General features: G+C 45.3%; 1 protein-coding gene across 1 annotated transcript in view; it reads left to right on the top strand.

Moving 5' to 3' along the window:
* The window catches only part of RCOR1 (REST corepressor 1), an 85356-nt gene that overhangs the window by 25420 nt on the left and 36180 nt on the right, over positions 1–23756 (top strand). The window contains exon 3 of the mRNA XM_064659211.1: positions 17516–17599. Within this exon, the coding sequence (XP_064515281.1) occupies positions 17516–17599 (84 nt within the window). The remainder of the gene's footprint in view (positions 1–17515; positions 17600–23756) is intronic.

The raw sequence follows: 23756 nt of genomic DNA on the forward strand, positions 1-23756 counted from the left end.
CTTTGCTCTCCTTAGGCTGTGAGGGAGGGAGGTTGTGTCACCAGCCAGTGCCAAGCGGAAACCAGTTTTCAGCCTTACCGACTCTGCACAAAGAGAGCTGTCCAAGGGCAGTAAGCCAGAGGTGTGGAAACTGTGGTGCTCTGGTGTCATCTTTCCTAGAAATTGCCGCAGAGTTCTCTGATGGAGACAGTGCAGATATTGAAACAAACTGTGTAGAGAGAGTGCTGTTTTCTTGGTGTACTGCTATAGTCAAGGGAGCAAGGATTCTCAAACAGATAGAGCCCAGGAATCTTATTAGGCATTGCTTAATTGTCACTCTTTTTTCTTGTGCAGGAATAACTTAAAACCTGCTCTCCCAGCATCTGTGCTAGTCTCATGTGACTCTTCTGCATACTGACTGGGCAGTTGCATAAGAAGATGCTGAGGTTGTCAGGGGACATGCCAGGGTTCTGTAAACTTGTTCTTGGACTGTTCTTGGACTGATCCTGTCTTTTGGTGAACCTGTTCAACCTGTGTAGTTGAACTGTTGTGTTCAGGGAGGGAGCAGGGGGGGAAGGAGAAACAGAGGCTTTTGGAGGGGATTCTGCCGGTTTAGACCAAACTCAGCAGCAACAGTCATCTAAACTCTCCTTCATGTAAGCTGATACCTCTAGTTCAGGCCAACGTCAGATGCAATGGGATTGTCTTGTTCTGCAAGTCTGGAACAGCTGGCAGTGGATCTGGAACACTGCTATGAGAAAGAGGTCTTTTAAGGAGTCTTGTAAGCAGCTTCCTCCTGTGTGGGGGCAGGGAAACAAGTAAGGCCATGCAGTCAGTAGCTTGGCAGTCTTAGGTACTGTGCTGAAGGTGGCTACATGTCTAAGACTGTTGTTATGACTGTTTTTCTGGAGGCCATGTGAGTTGATCTAGCATGTGCCTTAAATGCCTGGGCACAATGCTGGTACCTGTGATAGTCATGACCTTGAAGAAAAGAATATCCCAAATTTCTTGGAACTTGTCAAGGGTGCTTCTGTCTCCCTGCCTTCTGCCAAAGTCTTGCAAGCATTGCTGACGTTCAGGCCTTGCTGGAGCAGAAGAGCTGGTGTTTGTAGCTTATGCTGGATATAACAGAAAAAATACCTGGGTGCAAAGATCCAGCATTCAGCTGTTGAAAAAGCTTGGACTGTATTCCTGCTGAATGACAGTGAAGATGGGATTTGTCTTGGGCTTCAAGGAGTCTCATTTCCCTGCTGCTTCTGTGTCTTGCACAGCAGCACATGTTCACTGCTCCTGCAGGAGTGAACAGCTGTTGCAGGACAGTGGAGGTGTGGGAGAGTGAGCATGTCAGTGCTGCAGCTGGATACCCTCACACAGGGCTCTGCAAGTGGAGATGTGGGATGTGTTGACAAGAGTGAGCTTGGAGTCTTGCATTTGGTCCCAGTACAGCCAGCTAGTGCCTTCTGCAGGCATTGCTTGGGTGGGATCTTAGGAATGAGGAGGGTAAGATGTTCTTGTTGTTCTGCACAGTAAATGGCAGAAATCTGCCATAGGAAAAGAGCTTTAGTTGTTCAGTGAAGCTGATTTACTCTTGAGTGTTTTTAAGTGAAGCTTGGTATCTTTTACAGGCTGTTGGCTCTCCCTCCTTTGCCGTTATATATTCAGTCTAGGTATTAGTAATTATACCAAGAATCACTGCCAGCATCATGAATATCTGACTACAGATAGCTTTATCATTAGAAAGTCAGACCACTTGGAGCTGTCTTAAGGGAGCTGAGGCTCTCAGCAGGGTCCCTGGCCATGCTAACAAGTATTGGTTTAATGTGTGCAAAGCTCTTGCCGAGGGGCTGTGTCTGCAAGGGGGGAGGTGAGACTGAGGGATTTTCTGAGCAAGAAGGTAGACAAGAAGAGAAGCTTGTGGAGTCAATGTACCCTGAGTTATTTGACACTTGTTCTTTCCTTTTCACATAGATATAACTGGACTCTTAGCAATTTGTATTTGAGTGGTGGCACAGAACAGAAGATTCAAGACTTCCAAATTCACAGAGTTGCTGCAGTACCTGCAGCTCCCTGTTGCAGATCAGAGCTCAGCTGCACTAAGAACAGTGGTCGTTACTCTCTGTTTCATGGTACTGGTCTTGTAGTCTATTCTTTAAAGTAACAAGCTTGTATTGAAATAGCAGCCTGTGAAAATTCAGTTGTCAGGGAAAATGGTTGTCTTTCAGTAAATGCAATACATTGTGCTGGGAAAGTTGGGAAGGAAATTCAGACCAGGATAGAAGTGAAGAGGATACACAGCTTTTCTGCTGAGGAAGATACAAGTGTCTCAAAATGCTTGACAGAGCCCCTCGCTACAGGTAAATGATATGGATTCCCTGGCCTGTCTTGCCTTGTAGTTTTCTTTGACAGTCTGCTGTCCTCTCTGGTACCAGTATGTCTTGGCTCTTCTCTGCTCCAGCCTGTATATGCACCTGTAAGGCTGTTGTGTTCTCCCAAGATCCTCTGCACATATTCCCCCCCTCCTTTGAAGCTCCAGCAACCCTAGCATGGTTTAGCTTCTCAGTCCCTAATAACTCTGCTCTTCTAAATACTGTCCCTCCCCTGAGGCTCTCTGTCCTCTTTATGTCCCTGTGTGTTTTGTTTCCCTTGCTGCCTTGTTCTTGTTGCTGTGCTTTTTTTTTTAAACTTCTGTGCGGATGTGTACAAGCCCCATTAAGCCCTTCTCTACAAGCTGGGGAGCCCAGGTTGGGAGTTGAAGCAACCTGGTGGCAGAACCAGACACTACCTTGGGTCACTGATGGTCAGAAGGTGATAGTATGGAGACAGTGTTCCAGAGTGGCCAAGGTGGTAGCACTGGATGTAGGAGGACACTTCTTCAAGTGTCTGGAGCTCAATATGGTGCCCTGTGGGGAGCTGCTCATTGCTTTTATGGAGTTATCCAGTAGTCACTGGATAAAGAAAATGAACTTGGAAGCTATGTTTTGAATTTGTCCAGAGCAATGTGGGGCATCACAATTGATGTGCAGGGAGGTACATCTGTATTCCTATCAAACAGCTGGCAGAGGATGGCAGCTGCATTTTTTCCCCCCATTTTATAATTTGTGGGAAGGGAAAACAAGACCTCTGGGCGCTTAGTACACACAGTGACGCTCTGGTTGCTTTCACAAGGGTGATAGTTTTTGGAAGGAAAAGAGAGAGGAGATGATTTGCCCTGAGCATGAATTATGCCTGAAAGATATTCCCTCTGCCCCCCAAATTGGAGAAAACAGAAGAATTTTCAGCCTCAATAAAGAGGCATTTATGTGCTGAATAGGATCTTACTCCTCAAATTGGAAAGACTAATGGCCCTGAACACAGTAAAATTAAGTTAATTTTGTAGCTGTGTATGTGTGTGGGGAGGGCTGTGCCGCAGGGGTGCGGTGAGAGGGGACGTGCTACAGGGCAGGTAAGTGCTGTGCGAACTGCCCTCCTCTGCCTCGCCGGGAAGCGGCTCCTCCTTCTCCTCCCGGGGCAGTGCCAAGCCGGGTTCCTCCCTCAGCTCTCTACCAAACCACACTCTTCTCTTTCCAGCAGGGTCTTGGCTCCTCTGTTTATCTGCACTGCCAGGCTGGCATTCGGCTGGCTTCTCCTTATCTGCTTGGCCTCGCTGTCCCCTTTGTGCTTGCTTCCTCGTGGGGATGGCTGGAGAACAAGGCTGGGTCTCCCCTTCCCCCGTCTCCTGGCTGCCGAGGCTTTCCCAGCCCTCTCCCCCGTCTCCTGCTGCTTCTCGGCTCTTTGTGTGAGCTCTGCTCCTGATGCTCGCCACGTGGTGGTTGCGTTTGAGAGCCTGCAAGGCCCTGCGCCTGCAAACTTCTGTCCTCTTTGTTAAACGGGGTGGGGAAGGGAATCGTGCGCCAGACGTGGATACGTCGTAACCGGTTTGCTTTTCCCTGAAGCATCTGAGCAGAAAACCACGAGCTTTTCTGCGGGGTGCCCCAAGTATTACCGGCCTCTTCTCCGTGTTCACCTCCGGGCTTGTGTCCCGATTGATTTCTTTGTAAATATGCTGTGGTATGCAAATGCTGGCACTGCAGAAAGAGCGTTTGTAATCCTAAAGCAGAGGCAGCTCAGGGAAATCCAACGTCTTTGCAGGGCTCTGCCCTTGTTTTGTTCCTCTGGGCTGCAAGTGTGCTTGGTGCTGCTTATTGCCGAGAGCCTGTCTCTCCAGGGCTTGGTTTGCTGTTACTTGGCATCTTTTGGAGTCAGTTATGTTCAGCATGAAGTGGGAATATAGGGAGAACAGCAGAGCAGAATGAGTGCAGGGCGGTGCTTGGTATGCAGCAATGATGAATTGTTTAGCCTCTCTTGTAGTTATCATACTGCGTTTTTGCTCTGAAACTGTTAGTGTAGATGCAAGACAAACTAGTTCTGAGATTCTTTGAAGGCAGGAGAAGGAGAGAAACCAGATAACTTTGTTTTTGGATAGTCTTGTAGTAAAAGTTGAATGTTAAAATCAAACTGTTAAGATTTGCTGTGATTGTTAGCTGCATTTTAAATATAGTCCTTACTGTGCCTCTGAGTTTGGCAGAAATGGGGAAAAAAACAAACTAACTTGTGAAATCTGTCGGAAAATTGTGATCCAGGAACTGCCTGCGTTTCAAGGGCATGTTAAATCTGACTGTGTTTTTGGGTATGAATATTATCCTTACAGCACCCTGTTGAGCCGGGCCCTGTGCAGACAGAAGGAGAGAGGGACTGTCTGTACCTTGGGGAATTTGTGAGATAATGAATGCACCAGTCATCTCCAAGGAGAACTGGAAGCAGACTGAGTTTTCAAGATCTGATTTGAAATATTAGGAATGTGTTATTTATGGTTTCCTATTTGATTTCAGCATTTCTGAGAGTGGGATGATGAGGAAGGATGACCCACAGTTTGGGCTCTAGCATGGGACCCGGGAAACCTCACTCAACCCCTGCAAGCCTGGAAGTCAGAGCTTTGCATGTGTGTGTTGATAAAAGCTCTCATCTGCTGGTAGGGGTGCCGTGAGGATAAGGACCTGGGAGACTGTCATGGATGGGGGTGAGAGGAGGATATGCAACTGTCACAGACGTTTAGAAGTCGGATTTGTGTGGGTTAAACTGGGCATGCTCTCAGCCTGTTGATTGCAGTTGCACACCACATTGGTGCATGACTCAGTGCTGGGTGGGATTTGATATATAAGCTTCTTGAGCGCTCGCATTGGCCTGAGGACAGGTGTCTGCTTCTGGAGATGGCTGCGTCGGGAGAAGAAGCTGTGCCCCCTTTTCAGAGGCTGCAGTCTCTGCAGCTCTGCCAGCCAGGCCGCTCTTGTAACCTCTGTGAAACCAGCTTTGGGTAGAAGTGGCCGGGTTAGTTTAGGTGAGTTCAGCACAGAGGTGAGACCTCTCCTGGGCATATTGGCAGGGCCTGATTCTGCTGCACTTGGAGGGCACTACCTCCAGCAGGGAGGTACCACGGTGGTACCTTCCTTGGATGTCTAGCCTATTTAAAGCACCCAGCTGGGTTTGAAAGATGTGTCTGCCACTGTTATATGATGATATTTTCTGTTTGTGGCCTTGGAAAGTGTTGGTGTTTGACCCAGGTTTTAAGGAATAATAATAAAATGACAAACCTATACTCTTTGCAAGCTGACTGTGCTTGATTGATTCATTTGAATGTAAAATGATTTGGTAGTGCAAGAGTAGAGTAACATGGAATTTCTCTCTCACTTGACCTTTTGAGTGGGCTTGTGTCTGAATGAGGACACCAGTGTGTCCTGTCTCCATGCCCCTCACAGTAAAGTCTTGCCAAGCAGTAACACATTTGCCCAAAAACCTTAGTTGGTAACCCACGGAGCATAGCTGGTTGGTTTTTTATGTATTCTGATCTCCTGAGATGTGGGGTGAGGAGAAGTGCCCACATCTTCATACTCTTTCGAGACTGAGTTCTAATTAGTCAGATTTGTTCTTGACTATCTCTTGGCAAGGGTTTTTGAAGTGTGGTAGAAAAAATAAACCAGTTATTCTTTGTTAACCAAGAATCTACATTTTATATCACTGGTGCTTTCTAGGCATTCGTTACTCTACTAGTCAGTTTAAGCTACCTCAAAAGGATGCTGTTGTGAACTTTTGATGGGTGGAAAGGGAAGAGGTGATGCTAAAAATATCAAAAATCTCTGGTTAGTGAACACTTGAGACTAACTTTTTTTCTTTCTTCTTGCATTGGGCATTAGAAACAGGCCAGCTGGTCCTTAGTGTGTGGGAAAGATGAGTAAAATGCCGCTTGTTTGGGTTGCCAGGGAATGGAGAAGGGTGGCTGGAGCTGACGAGTGGGAACTACTTGGATGGGTGGTCTAAGCAGCATTGCCATTTAACAGGAAAGGGAATAGGGGAAGCTGCAAGGTCTGAGAACCCTCTGTTGGCTTCTTGCTCCTTGTGTCACTTAGTTCTCCTGGGAGAAGAAGCCTGGGGAAGCCAGAGGTGTCCTGCAGCTGGGGGTTGGAGAAGAGACACTGTGCACTTGTCACTCTCCAATTTAAGCAACACTTGTGTATTTCCTATTTCAAATTACATACCTTGTTATTTTTTGTTTCTCACCTAATTTTTACTACTAACAGCTGGATTGTCCTTTTGTCAGTAAAAGACAGTATGTGAACGGGGGCAGTGCAGACATCTGCAGAATGGAGGGAATGGGCAACCCATTCTTAGTTATGTGACAGGTGACACTTTTTACATGCTAACTAATATTGAGGGGGGGCAGGGTGGAACAGCCCTTAACTGTGTGTGTACAGTAGTGGTCTCTAAATTAGGTATTGCCTTTCCAGATAAAGATCTTGGGGAGTCAGAGTGGTTTTTTTATCAACTCGAGAATAATAATGAAAAGGCAGGTGTATTGTTAAAAGCTGTTATGAAAGCATCCGAGAACAAAACAGAACCTCATTATGGCATGTTTTATAAATCCTGTGGTGAACCCTCTATTCGAACACTGTGTACAGTTCTGGTTGTGCCCCGTTCTCATCCCTCCCCCATGCTTACATGCTGCTCAGAGCTGTAAGATAACTAGATAAAGTACAAGAATTATTCTTGCTTCCCATCTCCACACGAGGAAGAAGCAGAAAAACGCAGACTGTTAAGCTTGGAAAGCAGATGACCAAGAGGAGCGTAGTAGAAGATCTGTAAAACAGCAAGAGACGTGGAGGAGAGGAACAGGGCGCAGTTATTCTCTGCTTCTCATAAGGCAGGAAATGGGGCCACCAAATGAAATGACTGGGTAGCAGCTTCAGAGTAGAGAAGGGAGTGTGTGCATGGGCTTTCTTTGTTCTCCTTCAGACAACAAACATATAATTAAATTGAAGCACTCTGCCACAGGATATTGTAGATGCCAAAATTACAAATGGGTTCAAAAAGGATTAGACTATTTGATGGATTTTTTTTTTTCTTTTTATTCCCTTCTCCCATGAAGGGTCATTAAATCCAATGATGCAGATACAGTACCAGGCTCAGGAAGTCTCTCTGCTGGTCCTGGTCTTGTTATTCTTAAGTGCTGCCTGTGAATAATGGGCAGGACTGGGCCCAAGCAGCTGCACTTGTTCTTTAGGGAACACAACAGAGAACCCCATTCAATAGGTGGGAAGAGCTGAGGGCTGGCTTAGTAAAGAAATGGGAGGCTGTATGAATGTGGAGCTGTGCATGTAGGAGTTGCTGATTGTCAAAGATCAGGGGAGGCAGCAGAATCAAGATCTGTGATGGAAAGAGAGGATGTGTTCGCTTATCTTTGCTTCCTCATTAGTAGGCTGTTTGACTTCAAATAGATTTGGCAGTGTCTAGGTATTTGTCAGCAGCACAGGACCTGGCACTTGAGGAAACTGTGTGGTGTTATTGTTGTTTCTTTTGTGTGTATTAAATTCTATATGTGGATCTTCCTTGCATACATGTAGCCATGTCTGTGTGACTGCTTGGTCACTTGAATGAAAGTGGAAGGGAAACAGCGTGCAGGGAAAGAAGGCAGGAAGTGTCTTCTTGGGGCAGTGCTTAGGGAGACTGAACAGAAACCAACAGTAGTTTGCTTATTGTAGCTTGGCTCTCAGAACTGACTGCATACATTTACCTATTTTTAACAAACTTTAAAATAGTTCACTGTGTGGCTCCGTGAAGGTCCTGCATTGATTTTTTTTTTTTTTTCCTCTGATAGGGTTGTGAGTGTGCAGGGGTTCCCAAGGTTACTGGCAGGATGTGGGTCCCAGTGTGGAGCTGTGGTTTATGGGTTGGTATCCATAGGGCGTGTGGGGCCCCTGAGATCCCATGTGGGGTGTTTGCTTTTGTTAGTACTGACTGGTGGGGTGGAATGGGTCTAGTCCCATCCCATCCCTTCTGGTGGAGCTTTGGAGCTGGTGTGGCTGTGAAGCACAGCTGGGGAGGCAAGGGATGCTCTCTGCAATGTGGAGGTGGGAGAAGTGTGCTTGGGAGGGCGGGTGAGCCTCATCGGTCCAGCTTGACGTGTGCACTGCACATTTTGGCTTTGTTCTGGTTGCCTGCTCTCTGGGTGTGCATTCACAATTGCTCTGGTGTAGTCACCAGCCCTCCTCCTTCAAAAAACAAGTGTTTTAAAAAGGCTTACAAGGGATCTCTTGTAAAATCTTGATCAAATGTGCATTTTCTCATTTTAATTTTGTACTCAGCTCTCTCTTTAAACAAACTCCAACCCTTCCACGTTTCAGTACAAAACCCCAGCCCTGTCTAGACAAAAGCCCGTTGTGATTAGCAGAGGTGTGCTGCTCCATGCTGAGCAAGTGTGGGGGTATAGTCATGTTTCTGATGTGGTAATGTATTTCCTGCTCATGTGTGGATCGCAGGGCTTGTGTATGCAGAACTTGCCAAAGAGCTCAGGTTGGAATTGCGTGTGTGTAGAAGATTTTACACACTAGGAGTGTATATTGAAAGGCTGTTCGCTCGTATAGTTATTCAGACCTCATCTATGGCTGCACATTGGTGCCACCTGCTTGCAGGAGGGAATGAGCGGACTCCTATTATTCAGGAAAAAAAAATACAAGGCGAGGCCTCAACATCTGTTCTGGCTTTATTGTTTGCTCTGGCCTGGGCTATGGGCAAAATGTAGGCCACAGCTTTTGTGTTGCTGCTAGCTCTGAAACTGGAAAGGCATCTTGGATCAGATGTGTTCTTAAAAAGTTTAAAAAAAATACAAAGACGTTAAGTTCAAACTTAGGGTGGGATTGAACTTGATTACTTTAAATAAAAGGAAACTGTGTTGCTGTCTATGCTTTTTCTCGTTTTCTCTTTCAGTTCTTCTAATGGTAATAATTTTTATCACTGCAAAGTGACCTTTGTAATCATTGCTGGATGATTAATCTTTAACTGGGTAATTTTTAAAGCAATATTTTGCACACTGTTGTAATGTGTGATACTGTGGGGTTTTGTATCACAGTACCTGCAGTTATTTTGAGTCAGTAGGGCCCTTCAGCCTGCATTTCCAGTGGTGCTGCTCTGTACAGAAACCCAAATAGTCACTTTTGTTTCCGTAGGCAGATACAAAAATGCCCTCAGAGCTTTATTTGCATATAGATTATAGTGCTGCCCGGGTGTAGTCATGTATAGGAAGAGCTAACTACTGCTTAATTTATAACTTTTTAATTAAAAAATGTTCCTTAGCTTTCAGTATTCCAGTCTAAAATGTTCTCCTGCATTTAATGCTGCTATAGTGTGTATGAAGATGGTATTTCTGTGAGGTACCAGCTGCTACAACTAGGCAGTCCTTGGAAAACACGAATGAAAGGGGATCACAAGCATTATCTGCTGACTCAGGGAGAAGTCACATGCAGAAGGAAGTGGAGATGAGCAGCAAAGTTCTTCAAATGTCTTTGAGTTGCTGCTTGAGACACCAGTGCCAGCAGTGGGGAAGGAAGGTGAAAAAAGCTCTTCTTCTGACTCTCAGTTATGTTTGAATTCTCTTGTGCCACATAGGTGTTGTGCTATTGTATCACAGCTGTGCATTTACAATTACACCGTGAGCCTGAGTAATAACAGTGAACCCGTGAGAGTTTTTTATACTATGGGAGCCTGTGCCTCCCTTGGCTTATTTCGTTTAACAATCATCATGGGTACAGTAAACAGGGGATTTCACCCTATGCAATGAATTTAAGGTCTGCATTGATTAAAAATGCAGGGTTGGGAATGGAAGCACATGTTTAATCTCACTTCATTAAAAGTAAATACATTTAGACTTGGTCCAAAACTGCTTGAAGAAGCATTCAGCAGCTAAGTTATTATATGGCAGCTCCAGCTCTTTCTAAACAATAAAAACACCTATTCACCTTTGGATATTATGCAATGCATATTTTATATATAATGCTCAGGGTTACATATTAAAAGGAAGAGATGTTTCTTGCTCTTTCTTTTTAAACCTGCAATGTGTGATTTAAAAATGAAGGGGCGGTTGTCAAGTGCTGTTAGTAAAGCAGTAGCTTTTGTTGGTGGAAATCTTGCCATCCTGTACCTTGGGGATTTCAGTTGTTGTTGTGTAAACCTTATTAACTTTTTGAAAGACATTGTTCAGATCTGGAAGTCTTTTTTTACGTGTTGTTTTGCAAAAGATCAGTACCTGAAGAGTTCCCTGTAGTTCTATGGCAAGTGTTTTTTAAACTTTGATTTAAGGCTTTTGTTTGCTTTCCAGAGACGGTAAGAAGTATGTATCTGTATCAAGGTACACCTGACAGTGTACCTACTTTTCTGAGTTACTTTTTCCTAATTCTGAATAACAAAAGGATCTTACTAGCAGCAGGGTCTCACTCTTCCTGGTGTGTGTTGCAGGGCTCTCGCATAGTCATGTGTAGGTGTGCTTTGCTTTGAAATCCAGAGGGGTTCAATAGCTCTGAAATGCTTTGTGCAAACAGCAAAAACATCACAGATTATTGAAAGGATGGAGAATGGAAAATGCTGGAGGTCTCCTGGCAGAGCCTCATTCTGACTTGGGCAGGGTAGAATGGGGAGGAAAGTGTCTTGGCATGTGCAGAAGGTGAGGATCATCTCCCAGAGGGGTCAGTACAGGTGTCAAAAGCAAAGCACAAAGCGCTTGAATGGCTCACAGGTGTGGCTGGATCATGCAGCATCCTTGGGGAGAGCTGTGAGATGGAGCAGGTCCCTCAAGTGGGAGCTGGCACCGCTCCCTTGCACAGAAGCAAAATAACAGACAACAGAGTGATTGGTGGCTCTTTGAGAGGCCTCGGCTCCTACTGAGTTTATTCTGGCATGTTTCTTCTCTAACTTGGAGAAGGAAAATAAGACGCGATGGGTCAGGCTCGAGCTGGGCAGCGCTGTGCTCCTGCTTGCTGACAGGCTCTGCCTTCCTGCACGCTCTCTGTGTGTGGTGTCCGTTCCACCAGTGGTCCTTAAGGCGCAGACCAAAGTGATGCTGTGACCGAGGGAGGTGTCCTGGCTGTCCCTGCTTCCTTACTCTCCTTCCTTGTCTCTTAGGATATGTGCTGGAAAACTAGGAATTGGTATTGAGTTAAAGCCAACAGGAACACCTGGCTTTTTTGTTGGATTAATTTTTTTTTTTTTTTTAAAAAGCTCGGGTAGATCCCCTGCTTCGGTTTCTCAAGTAGACGGTGGTGGTGGAAGGGGAAACAATCTCCCACCTTCTCTTTTGCAGTGGTGCTGCTGAACCGTGTGAGGGTGAAGGCAGAGCCCCCCACCCACATGGGTCTGCCACTGTCTGTGCACTCTCTCAGCTGATTTGATTTAATAACTGGGGAAAATGCAGTTTGCTTCATATTTTGCCAGGTTACTTTTAGCAATTGTGCTTGGCTTGGAGGGATAAATGCCAGAGTCAACATAGGAAGGGGGGAGGAGAGGCAGGCAGGGAATGTGTCAGGAGGGCGGAGAAATGCTGGCTGAGCAGGATCTCCTTTTCCTTCAGAAGTGGTGAGGATGGATTCAAGCTGTGAGGTGCAAGCTTCACCCTTTGGCCTTTTGACACAGCTCTTCAGAGGCTTGTAGTTCATCTCACCAAAAGAAGATTCAGGTGGGTTGAAGGGAGTGGTATTACTGCTAGGCACAAGTTTCCTTTTGTACTGATGCCAGTTACTCCATGAATAATTTGAAATTGGGGAGGGTACTCTCTGACCTGTAGGAGGGTCTTGATGTGTGTGGCATGGTGACCTTTGGTAGTTTGTTTGGAGACATGCCCATTTCCCTTTCCCTGTTGGGTGTCCTGGCTTCACAGCACCCAGGTGGAGGTGGGGAGAGAAGCAGCCTTGTTTCTTCCAGCCCTGCTTTGTGGTCCATTTGCAGCAACTCTACTGAGTGCAGTGGCTGAGGAGACTGCAGGGCACGTGCGCATGTCTTGGCTCTCTTGCAACGTTCTGGAGGGAGCCAGAACAGAGATCTGTGGTTTCATGTCCACATTATTCATGATGACAAACTCTGCGGCATGTTCAACACTGAGCTTCTTAATACAGTCCTCATTCCAGCACTGGTGCAACTTTGGTTTGCCTAAGAGTAAATATGAAGTTACAGTATCTGCAGAAGAATGCCGAGGATGTGAGGAGATAAAATGCATATTTCTTGGTATAGGAAGGGGGTCTAAACCCAGAGTTTAAGTTAATAGACATATCAGGGGACTTGCAAGGGTATTTAGGGCTTGGTGTCCTTTAAGAAGTTTCTTTCAAGGATCTTGGAAGTTCTGCCTTTCTCCTCTGTTTCTGCAGAGGGTCCTGGCAGAGTTGACCATCTGCTCTCTGAATTGGACTAAATTGAGCAGAGGAGTTTGGCTCTGGGAGGGAGTAGATTTGAAGAGTTTTGATTCTGGGTTTGTTTTCTTTTTTGGGGGCATTTGTGGTTTTTTTTGGTATTGACAAAAAATCATTTTGCTTTCACTTCAATCTTTGTTCTTTTTCTTTGTGAGCTGAGATCACTCAGGTGTGGGGTCTGAGGTGGATTTAGCCCTGAGGCTTTAAACTTTGTGGGTGGTAGTGGGAAAGCAGAACTGACATCTTTGTGTATGCAAGGGAAAATTGGACAGACAGATACTAGAGAGTGAGACAGCCCCATGTAGTAACCTTCACAGCAGGGAAAACACATATTTTAAAAGACACAAGATACTTTTTGTTTTTTAAATCAGCCTGATGTCACTTAGTGTCTGAACTGACTGCTTCTGCTGGTTGGAACCTCTGTCTTGTTTTTCTGTGGGGCAGTCTTGTAACAGCTTTCCAAAAGCTGGGGAAGAGCCTTGACTGCTGTGGATCAGGGTTTCACATCCTGCAAGGTGCTAGTCTTGCATGTGCCGGGCCTGTCCCTTAGCTCATGGAGCCCCCAGGGATGGAGAGCCTTGGCCTATGGGCAGAAGTGATAGGAACTTCAGTGGTGGTGTTGTTTCTCTCCTGTGCAAACCAATGTGTTTCTACACACTTGTGTTGAGATGTGTCCTCACAGTTTCAGGGGGGAAAAAAAAAGGCCCCCACAACCTTTAGAATGATGCTGATATATGGGTGTTCTGCCCTGCTTCATCTCTCCTCCCTTGCACAGTAGAACTGTTTGGGCTTTTGCAGTAAACCACTTTAAAAAAATAACATTTTCTTCACAAAGTGAGTTTTAAGCTGGATTGGTTCTCTCCTATGTTTTAGTGTACAGTCTGTGGAGTAGGGGTATATTCTAGAGATGAGAGAAGAGAAAGGGATGGGAACTGCTGTGGAAAAAGCAACACAATACTGTGCCTGGTTGGGGCTGCACATTTCTGTTTGGATAGAAGCAGTGGGAGTTTGCATCCCATGTGAATTCTGACAGTGAAACAAAACTTAGGGGGTGCTGCTTGTAGTAGATGGTCTTTCTCTTGGGGATGGAGGAAGTGTCTGTGATTCCTGACAGACTTGGGACAAATGGGAAAGCTGGCAGTGGGAAAGTGATTAGAGTGTTTGCTCCCACAACAGCTGTGATAGGAACTAATGGCAGTGGCAGAGACTTTACAAATATCTGGTGGGTAGCCTAGATGAAGGTGCAGGATTACCTGAAATGTCAGATCATCTTGTCTGCCAGTGTACAGCTTCTCTAAACACAGGTTGCACTGGTTTAACTGCAGTTGCTTAAACAAGCAAACCCCATTGATCCTAAATTGATCTGTTCCCCTAAAAAAAGACTAACACTTGCCTATCTTACATGGCTATTTTTATATGAAATATATAACAGATTAAATTAAATTATCTTTTTAGCTTTGTCAGTGAAGTGCAGAGTGTTAGTATTCACCCTGGTATTCTTTGTCCTGAAGCAGGGGTAAGGGGAAAGAATTTCCCAGTGATGGTGAGCCTTGCAGCTGTGCTTGGAATGGTGCAGGAAAGGGATGTAACAAGCCACTCTGCTCTAAGACCCGTCTTCTGCTCTCATGGCTGTTGCTCTGAAGCAATTATTTCAATGTGCTTCCAAATTCTGAGCAAGCTCTTAAGTTTTTCCTTGGTACATCATGAAGGAAGAGTGCTTATGCTGTGTGTATTTATGATTGGGTCGACACTGGACTTGGAAGAATGCCTGTCATGTCTGCCTTGTGTGTGAGGGACAATACATGTGGGGGCTTTGGGCTTGAGAAGGGGTGTTAGGGAGGAAGTGGTGCTAGAAAGTGAAGGAGCTGGGTGGCCAGCATCTCAGATGTTAGGGAGGGAATCTCAGCCTCTGTGGATGTTTAAGGAACATGCCTACCTCCAACCTTCTATGTGTGTTGGCCTTTAGGTGCTTCTGTCCTTTGCAGAGAAGCATGAGTTTTGACCTAACCGTTCTGTGTGCTTTGCACTGGCCTCTACATCCGTCAAGGAATGAGGCCTGAGGGTGGATAGGTGTGGGCTTGAGTGGAGAGACAGCAGGAGATAACGTTTTGGGAATACTGGAGGTGCTGCTTCACACCTATTCGCAAGTGCAGCAAAACTTGGCTGGTTGTTCTACCAAGGGGCTGGAGGGAGGCAGAGAGAAAGAAGCTGGGCTGTGGGAACTGGACAGAAGAGGTCCTGAGGGTGGCATGAAGGCTCCCGTTCTGGGTATGAGACCCAGGGAGGGGATGTGTGACTGGAAGGAGGCAGCTCCTAACCCAAGGCATTTTCTTTGCAAGGGGACATCCTGGGTGCATGTGGGGGAGCCGTGGTGGGAGACGAGGAACACATTTCACCAACCCCATGGGTGCCATGAGGTCCTGCAGTTCCTGTGCTGGTTGTCACCTCCCAGGACTGCTGCAGGTCACAGCCAGGAAGGCTGTGGCGCTCCCTCTGCAATACCTCAAAGCATACCTTGGGGTTTTAACCGTGGGAGGTGAAGCTTCACCCGTCTGACTGTGGGTGAGCTGCGTTAGCGGTGCTCTGCTCCTGACAGGGACAGCGCGGCTGGGACGTGTGCCTGACTATCAGAGAGGAGAAGAGGTTCACCCTGTGAAACTAGGAGAAAACCTTTTCCTGAGTTAGGTGGGTTTCCCGGTTCAGCGAGTGAGACTGTGGTAAAGCCTGGCTGACAAAAGGGGAGGTTTAAGGTTGCCTCTCTTTACATTCCTGACTGAGACTTGAAATAAAAGGGAAAGTAAAATTTAATGCCCAGTGTTTCAGGACTTGTAGTTTTAATTTCAGACATCCTTGTGTTCTGTGTACAGACCTGATGTCCACCTCCCATCTCTTGCCACCAGAGGCTCTTGTCTCACTCCTTTTTTTGCCTAGTGTAGAAAATGATGAACATGCACAGCCTGCAAAATATCTTGTATGTGCAGTTGCTAACCTTATTTAAAAAAAACCAACAAACTGTGTGAAAGATAGTCATGGTGTTTGACATGAAAAAACCTGTTAGTTCAGTGTAAATATGTTGCTGGCAGCTGGTTGTTTTTAGTACATGCTATTTGTACTTTAAATTTAATGTTAAAATATTATTGTCGTCTAAACCGTGACTGTTCTTAGTTGAGCAGATTTCAGGTTAAAAACAGTAGTCAAGCCATGACTGTTTGTAGCACTGTAGTGTAATTTTGTGTTACTAGGTCTTTTCTGACCTGTTTTAATGCATTATGAAGTGGTGGTTATATGCCTAATTGCACAGCGCAGAGAAAATTGTGTTGAAATATTGCATAAAACTTGAGCGTTATGTGATGTTTTGTAGTGGAAGTATTACTGCAGGCACTCATTCATAACAAGACCTGCAAGTTTCTCCCTACCAGGGCGGGTGGTTGAGCTGGCTGTGCTGACTCAACAGAGCGAGTTTCTTTCTCTTCTCATCCTCTTCTTCCTCCTCCTCCTCTTTTTGACTTCTTGTGACCAAACATCAGCAGATTCACAAGAGCTCATTCGTGAAACATACCTTAGTTTGAGGTTGCTTTTTGAAACTATGTGCAGCTGTGGATCTTCACTTGAGATTTTCAGAGCTCTCATGTCAGCCAGGTGTTAAGCTGGTTAAAATCTGACTTGCTTTCTGAGCATGGGTGTGTGTACGCAGTGTGGGCGTGAGTGCACACAGGTTCCTCTGGAGTAGTTGAGAAGAGGACCTGATCCTGACCAGGGGGGAACTGAGTGTCGCCTTGGTGGGCATTCCTGACTATGAGGGATGGAGGCGTAGGAGGGCTGCTGGGGCAGGGCAGGAGGTGCTCAGAAGTGAAATCTGAGAGGTTTGTGCATGTGTGTACCCTGAAGTGTTCATGCAGTTTTGGTCATCGCAGTAGAAGAAAGATATAAAGTTATTAGAGAGTGTCCAAAGGAGGGCAGTGAAGATGGTGAAGGGCCTTGAGGGGAAGCTGTATGAGGGGAGGGGCTGAGGTCACTTGATCTGTTCAGCTTGGAGAAGAGGAGGCTGAGGGGAGACTTCATCGCAGTTACAACTTCCTCGTGAGGGGAAGAGGAGGGGCAGGCACTGATCTCTGTGGTGACTAGTGACAGGACCTGAGGGAATGGCCTGAAGTTGTGTCAGGGGAGGTTTAGGTTGGATCTGAGAAAGAGGTTCTTTACCCAGAGGGTGATTGGGCACTGGAACAGGCTCCTCAGGCAAGTGGCCACAGCACCAAGCCTGGCAGAGTTCAAGAAGTGTTTGGACAATACTCTTGAGTGCATAGTATGACTTGTGAGGGTGGTCCTGTGCAGGGTCTCAATGATCCTTGTGGGTCCCTTCCAACTCGACATATTCTGTGACTCTGTAGCTGCACAGTGTAGCCTCATGATGTCCAGGGCTTGGAGCCCGCTGCCTGAGCCTAGCTCCTCCCTTTTTCATTTAATGATGGCTGGAAGAAAAATAATCAAGTATGCTGGAAGAGAAACATTAATTAACTTTTAATTTAGATCTAACGTATGCTGCTTAGTGCACTGCAGGAAAGAGTGAGTGTGCGGTATCTGTCATGTTATATAGAGGATGATGCATTGAAGAAACAAGGAAAAGCCTCAGGTCTGAATGGGAAGATGAGGTTTTAACTCTGTGGATGGGTTTTGTATCTTGATTAAAAGCTGCAGATGTGTGATAAGTCGCTTTTGTATCCATTTTGCATCTGAAATTACTTTCTCTGTAACTTGGTTTGTATCTGTTTTCTCTTAAGCCAAACTTGCAAGGAGAAGTCAGGAGAGAGAGAATCTCGGCATGCTGGTCTGGTCACCTAACCAGAATCTGTCTGAAGCAAAATGTAAGTCTCTTCAAATAATTTTATTCCCCTTTTTCCTTGCATGTATCACTTCAGGAATGCAAAGTTGCCACTTTTGGTAGAGAGGTTATGTCTATGACCTTTCCATTATGATTAGAAATTAATTTAAAAGAAGAAAAGCCAACAAAGAAATCCCCCAGATCATCTTTCTTCCCCGCTGGGCAGCTGCTCAGAGCATCAAATCCACAGGGGCAGGGAAATCAAGAGAAATGTGACATGCCTTCTTCCCTGGTATGAATTCTTTAAGGTACTTATCCATGGGCCTACACAATCTGCTTTTTTTGCTGTTGGTGCTGTAGAAGGCAACAGAAATAGCTGGGGAGAGCAAAATGAAAAATATTGGGAGGGGGGCATGAAACATTTGGTAATTAGTAGTACCTTTTTCTCCACAAAGACACAAATAAAATCCACATCTGGAGCCCATGGAGGTTTTAAATGCCAGAACAATTGCAGTGCCTTGGAATTCCACGTGAGGGCAATTAACAGTACTCTGTGTGTGTCTGGGAACAAGTCTCAGTGCTGCTGCCAGATGGCAGAACTAGTGTTTGAAAGGTTTGTCTAGCTACAGTTCTCCTCATGAATAAGTAGGACTCCTTGATTAAAGGGCTGCTGTTTGAATGCAGTAACTAAACCTAAGTGCTTTTGGGGGAGGGAGCTGAAAAGAGCTATTTTTGACTTTATGCTCATACCTTTTTTTTTTCTTTTATCTTTTCTGATTCTGGGACCAAGACTGAGAATCTTGCATTCCTGTTCCTCTGCAGTTTTTGTGGTGGCATTATTAACTTGATACCTGTTCTTCCCCTAGACCCAAGGGCTAGGATGCATCACAAGGCACTTGTGAGGCTGTAGTGGCATTTGCAAATTAAGGCAGCAGAGATTGTGCACAAACTGGCTCTGCCATGAAAGGCCTGTGTTCTGCCCTGGGGCATTTGTTCCACTGAGCAAGTTGCCCCTTAAATTACATAAGGATGATGGTACTGTGATCTACAGATAAAAAGGGCTTTGCAAGGATCATGTCTGCCTTCTCTCCTACCAGTAGTGTCTTGTCTGCTCCCTGCTGGCTGTTGTATGCTGAACTAAATAAGACTGATGAGGAGAGGAATATGTTTGACAGTTATCTACAGCTAGAAACCTCTTAAAAGGTATAAGAGCAAGAAATTGTTTCTGCCACCAAAAGGAATGATTGTTCATGGGCTGTCTGTGACACAGAGAATTCCTGTAGATGGCTCTCAAATCTGAGTGTCTTTTGAATCTCAGCTCAGCTTTGTGGAGCGTTTAACTCCTGCCTAGTAGGAAACAGGTTTCTTGAAGAGGGAAGAGGAAAGGGAGGGAAGATATGTGGAATTGAGTAATATTATCTGTAACTGAGAATTTTGTAGCAATTGGCAAAAATATGCTCATATTATAGAGCATAGAAAGGATATAATATCTGCTAAGATGTCATGAACCTAGGAGGTAATTTAAAAAGTCATATGAATAAAAACTAGGTGGCAGTTGATGTTGGTACAACAAAAAAGTTGGGGAAAACAGTATGGATATAAGAAGGCAAGAAGAAATTTCTCAAAATACTCAAAATTTCACTAAGAGTATAGGGTCTCAGTTATTTCACCTTCCAAAACAGATACAGAAAAAAAAAATAAATATTTCATGGGGAATTTGAGGAAGTAAAGTGTGAGGGTGTTGCACCATACATGACACACAAAATACCTCCCAGGTGCCTGATTGATACAGAATGGATGGACTTGTGAAATTAAGCATCTAGTAGTAGTAAAAAACCCAAGGAAATATTGGGAGAGGTTACTGGGAGGACCTTGGAGTGGTAGCAAGTCTCCAGCAGATGGGGGAAGGGCAGCTATACAGGGAATGAGAGAACAGGGAGCTCGTTGGTCATTGCTTTGTCTTGAGTCAATTTGAGCTGATCCTGCTGAAAGATATCAGTTATTCCTGTCTCTATCTGGCATTACTTAAAAATGAACTATGAAAACCAAATTCTGCTGAAGGTAGATGCTTTTCGGTTTTTGAGACTAGAAATGGATTGATTGGTAGAAATAAGTTTATTGCTCTAATGTATTCAAGCCAGCTGTTAGGTACTGATTGCACAAGAGCCTGATTCAGTCCCCCTTCCTTTCTGAAGATGAGAACCTCCTCCAAAACACCAGTGCTCTGCAATGGCTGTAGAGCACTTACTAAATATATTACATGCAGAGATCTGCTTTATGGTTTATGATGAAAGAACATCAGGGGACAGGAGGTCTCTTCAGCGACTCTTGAATTCACTGACAAGTCTTGGCATCGTTGATAGTGAATCCTAATTAAATGGGGTCCGTGGGGATGTGTAAGAGGACTGGTGATGATCAACATTTCATCAGTGATGTGGGAATTGATATGAAATTGTTGATGACCCGTAGACTGACAGGGTGGTAAATAAAATTAATGTTACTGACAGTCTTGTGGAGCGCTTTGGGTCTTTTCCTAACTTGGATTGCTGCCAATGCAATGGGCCCTTAATGACCCAACTGCAGGGTTATGAATCTCAGTCCTGAAAGCTCTGGCCTTCTACATCAAGTCTGATGTTTGGAAAGAAATGGCTTAGAGAGCAATATTGGGGAAACAGTGGGCAGGTAATTCAGCGAAGGTTCATTGTGTCCTGCTTGACCCAGGAGATGATGTGGATGTAAAGAGTGAGGTAGTCACTGGTGCAGTTTGCTGCATCTATACCCAGCAGCGTTCAGGAAAATGAACCTCGAAATAGTGGCTTTAGTTTAAAAACTGAGAAAAGGATGGAGACAGGAGCTACTGAAACATTTTGCAAACTGAAGATGAAGCAAAATCCATGTGTTTAGCTTACTGAAAAGAGACTGAAAGGGGACTATTCTCAATTATTCACTTAGAGGAAAAATTTGACATAGTAAGAGACATGCATAATACAAATAGATGGCTGTGAAATAAGTCCACATGGACTGAAATGAAATGCCTGAGTTTGGGTTTTTTGGTGTTGGGTTTTTTTTTGTGATTGACTACTGGAAGTTATTCAGGGATTCTCTATATCTCTATTCTCTATTTCTCGATGCCTTTTTAAACCATGGATTTTTGTGACATGGGTCATTCACTGGCAGTGTGAAATTGCGAGTGGAAGGAGATATGGTCTCCAGGAGGTTGGTGTAGCCCCTTGGGCTGTAAGTACTGTTAGTCCTATCTGGCACATCCATTCTTAATACTGCTGTTCAGTTTGAAGTGTGGGTGAGCAAATCCTTCCAATCAGCAGCCTGTTGGTACCTGTGATTACTTTGGTTTGTACTCCAAAGTCTTTAATCCATCCTGTGCCTGTAAGACAAAGGACTCTTCTCTGTTCCTGTGGCTCACTGTGAAGATGGAAGTTAGTGCAGCACATGTTAGCTCTTCCTTAGAGTGAACTGGTAGCTCTTGTGAGCAGGAGAGTTCAGTGCAATCAGTGCAGCTTGTGGAAGCCACCTCTGTTAAAGGTGCTAAAAACCACTGAGCAGATTCTGTGACCATGCTCAGAGCAGTGCACCTGATGGGTTTGGCAGAGGGCTGGACAAACTGATGGAGGCTGTGGGAGGGTCTCTGTAAGCTGCTGAAAGGAACCTTAGAAAGACCAGTGTGTCAGCCAAGACCTGGTGGATATCTGCATACCTGATGCTCCAGACTCGCACAGTTAAGAGCTCATTTGGGTCCCATGAAGCCGTGTTTTAATCACACTGGAGAAACCTTTTGCCTGGATGCCATGAAATGATGGATGTAAAAGAGAAGATGAAAACAAAAGTATGTGTTGGCACGTTGCTCATTTATTTTATCCTGTTCCTTGTTAACCATTAATCCTGGACACAAACCACTTATTACCTTGCCCATATTAATACCAAAGTTGAGTGCTGCCAGCATGGTCCATATCTACTGACAGACTTCTGCCTTTGAGGGGTCACTTGCACAGCAGTGTCGCCATTAGTGAGTAGGTCACAGAGTTAGCCCAAAGCTAGAATTTTGTCCTGTGTCTTTTGAAGAAGAAAGAAAGAAATGTCATTGTGCAGTAACTGAACATTGGGATTAAAATAACTGTGCTCCCCTTCCAACTCTGCTCCAAATACCCCGTGGCTGGTGTCACACCTCTTACAGAGAGCTTGCTCTCAAAGTGAGACTCCTGAGAGGCTGTCTGTGGACTTGGTGCCATGGAGGGCAACTGTTCAGGCTGTTGTGGGACTCTGTCATGGAGGGTGAGGAAGGAGACAGGGAGAGAGGAAGAAGAATGATGCCTTGAGCAAGGTGACATTGAGGAGCAGGAACAGCTAGGTGGAAGACAGGCATCTGCTCTCTTTGAGTGGCATGTGGGGAAGGAGGAGGGGAAATAGTGAAAAATGCATTGTAATGATGCTGTGGAAACTCTGCACAGGATAGAGCTGGGCCAGCAGGAAGCTATTAATAAAACAGCAGTGTCTCTCTCTGTGCCAAGTGCACCAGTGAGTGGAACCATAAAGATGACTTTGGGTTGGTTTAGAAATGAGCAAGTGCTGGCATGGTGCAGCTGCCCAGGGGCAAAGGATAGATACCAGGTGAGAGGGTAGGATGTGATGATTGCTTTTATAGACCTACAGTTCAAAGGTGAACTACAAGAGGGAAAGATGTGCTGTTTTACCAGCAATAAGCTCTGCTTTGAGAGTAACTTTTCTGCTCTCTTCCTGACAGAATACATGTGCTGCTAGATGGGAGTTCTGTTTTCTCACTTGATGTCTTGGTGGATGTCTCCAGTGAATTTGCAGTTTGTGGGTGTCACTGAACAGGCAAGCACTGTCCCTAATGCCCGTGGGGCAGTGGGGTTGTAGAGGGCAGCTGGGTCTTCTGGTCTTGCAGTGCTTCTTCTGCTTGACCTGACAGTTGATTGGCACTGCCAGCTTTGGACATTCACCAGTTCCTGTCTCCATTACTCTGTGACACCTCTTCTTTTGAGGCTGCAGCTGGCTCCCTGCTTTACATTACACCTGCCTTGGTGCACATGGAGAGAATTCAGATATCTTGTTCCCGCTATGGAGGGGAAGTAGAAACAGTCAGGGGACACGGGGATAGAGAAATGCCGGAATTAAGTGAAAACAGCTGAGTGCTTTGACATCCCCTAATGTGTTTGGCCAAACCCTGTGGCTGGGGAAAAGGGAAGGCTTCTTAAATGTGCTGCAAAACCTGATGCTGGGAAGGCAGTAATGTGCCAGCTGAGGCTCTGATGGAGGAAGAAGTGCTGGTTGCTATGGTTACTAAGGATATCAACCCTATGGTGTTTGGATGGGCATGGTTTTAGTTAACTGTGCCACAGGCTGGGTAACTGTTTGGGAGTGTGTGGTGCTCCACCCAAAGAAGCTCTGAGTTGGCATTCAGGATTTCAGTGTCCCAACCACATTTCTGAGTGTGTCCTGGTTGTTAGTGTTAGCAGCCTTCTTTGGGTGAGAGTGAGTTTTGGTAGCTGTCCTCTCTTGTGATGGTGAGGTGAACCCCAAAATTTCTGAGGGCAGGTTGCGGGTTTAAGTGGCCAGAGTCCATCTCCAGCTTTAGTTCAAGAGATAATTTTGGCATAACATGGACTCTGGACTTCTCTTTAATATTCCCTTCAGAAGAAAAACTAAACAAGCTTGGAGTTCTGTTTTGTCTGAATTTTCTGACTTAAAATGACTGCCAGAGTAATGGACATGAAAATGTCTTCTAAGGTTGCTGCATGTGTCTGACTGTGATTTGTGTGGCTGGTCTCTGTTTTCAGTGTGTAGCTGAACCATAACTGTTTTGCAAAGGGCTTCTGCTTGGACATAGCCTTTACCCTTGGCTCACTTATTTTGGCCTATGAATTCTGTGGACATAGGACTACACCTCACAGAAAAGAGAGCTAATGATGATAGTTGATGGAGAGTGCCCTAACAATACATAAATGTGAGAGGAAAACGACAAATGGGAGAGAATAGACTGGGGAAAGTGTTGATCTTAAAATCTCCATTTTAGAAAATGAAGCCCTTATTTAACAGGATGCATTTAAAATGGAAGGGATTAACACTTCAGAGCTATTTGAGAGCCACCCCCTCCTTGACACACAGGCACCCCTCCGCACGCACGGAGCAGCAGTGAGGCAGAGGATATAGTCTGGTACGTA

This window comes from Pseudopipra pipra, chromosome 6 (genome assembly GCF_036250125.1).
Source record: "Pseudopipra pipra isolate bDixPip1 chromosome 6, bDixPip1.hap1, whole genome shotgun sequence".
In the NCBI taxonomy this organism is placed as follows: domain Eukaryota; kingdom Metazoa; phylum Chordata; class Aves; order Passeriformes; family Pipridae; genus Pseudopipra; species Pseudopipra pipra.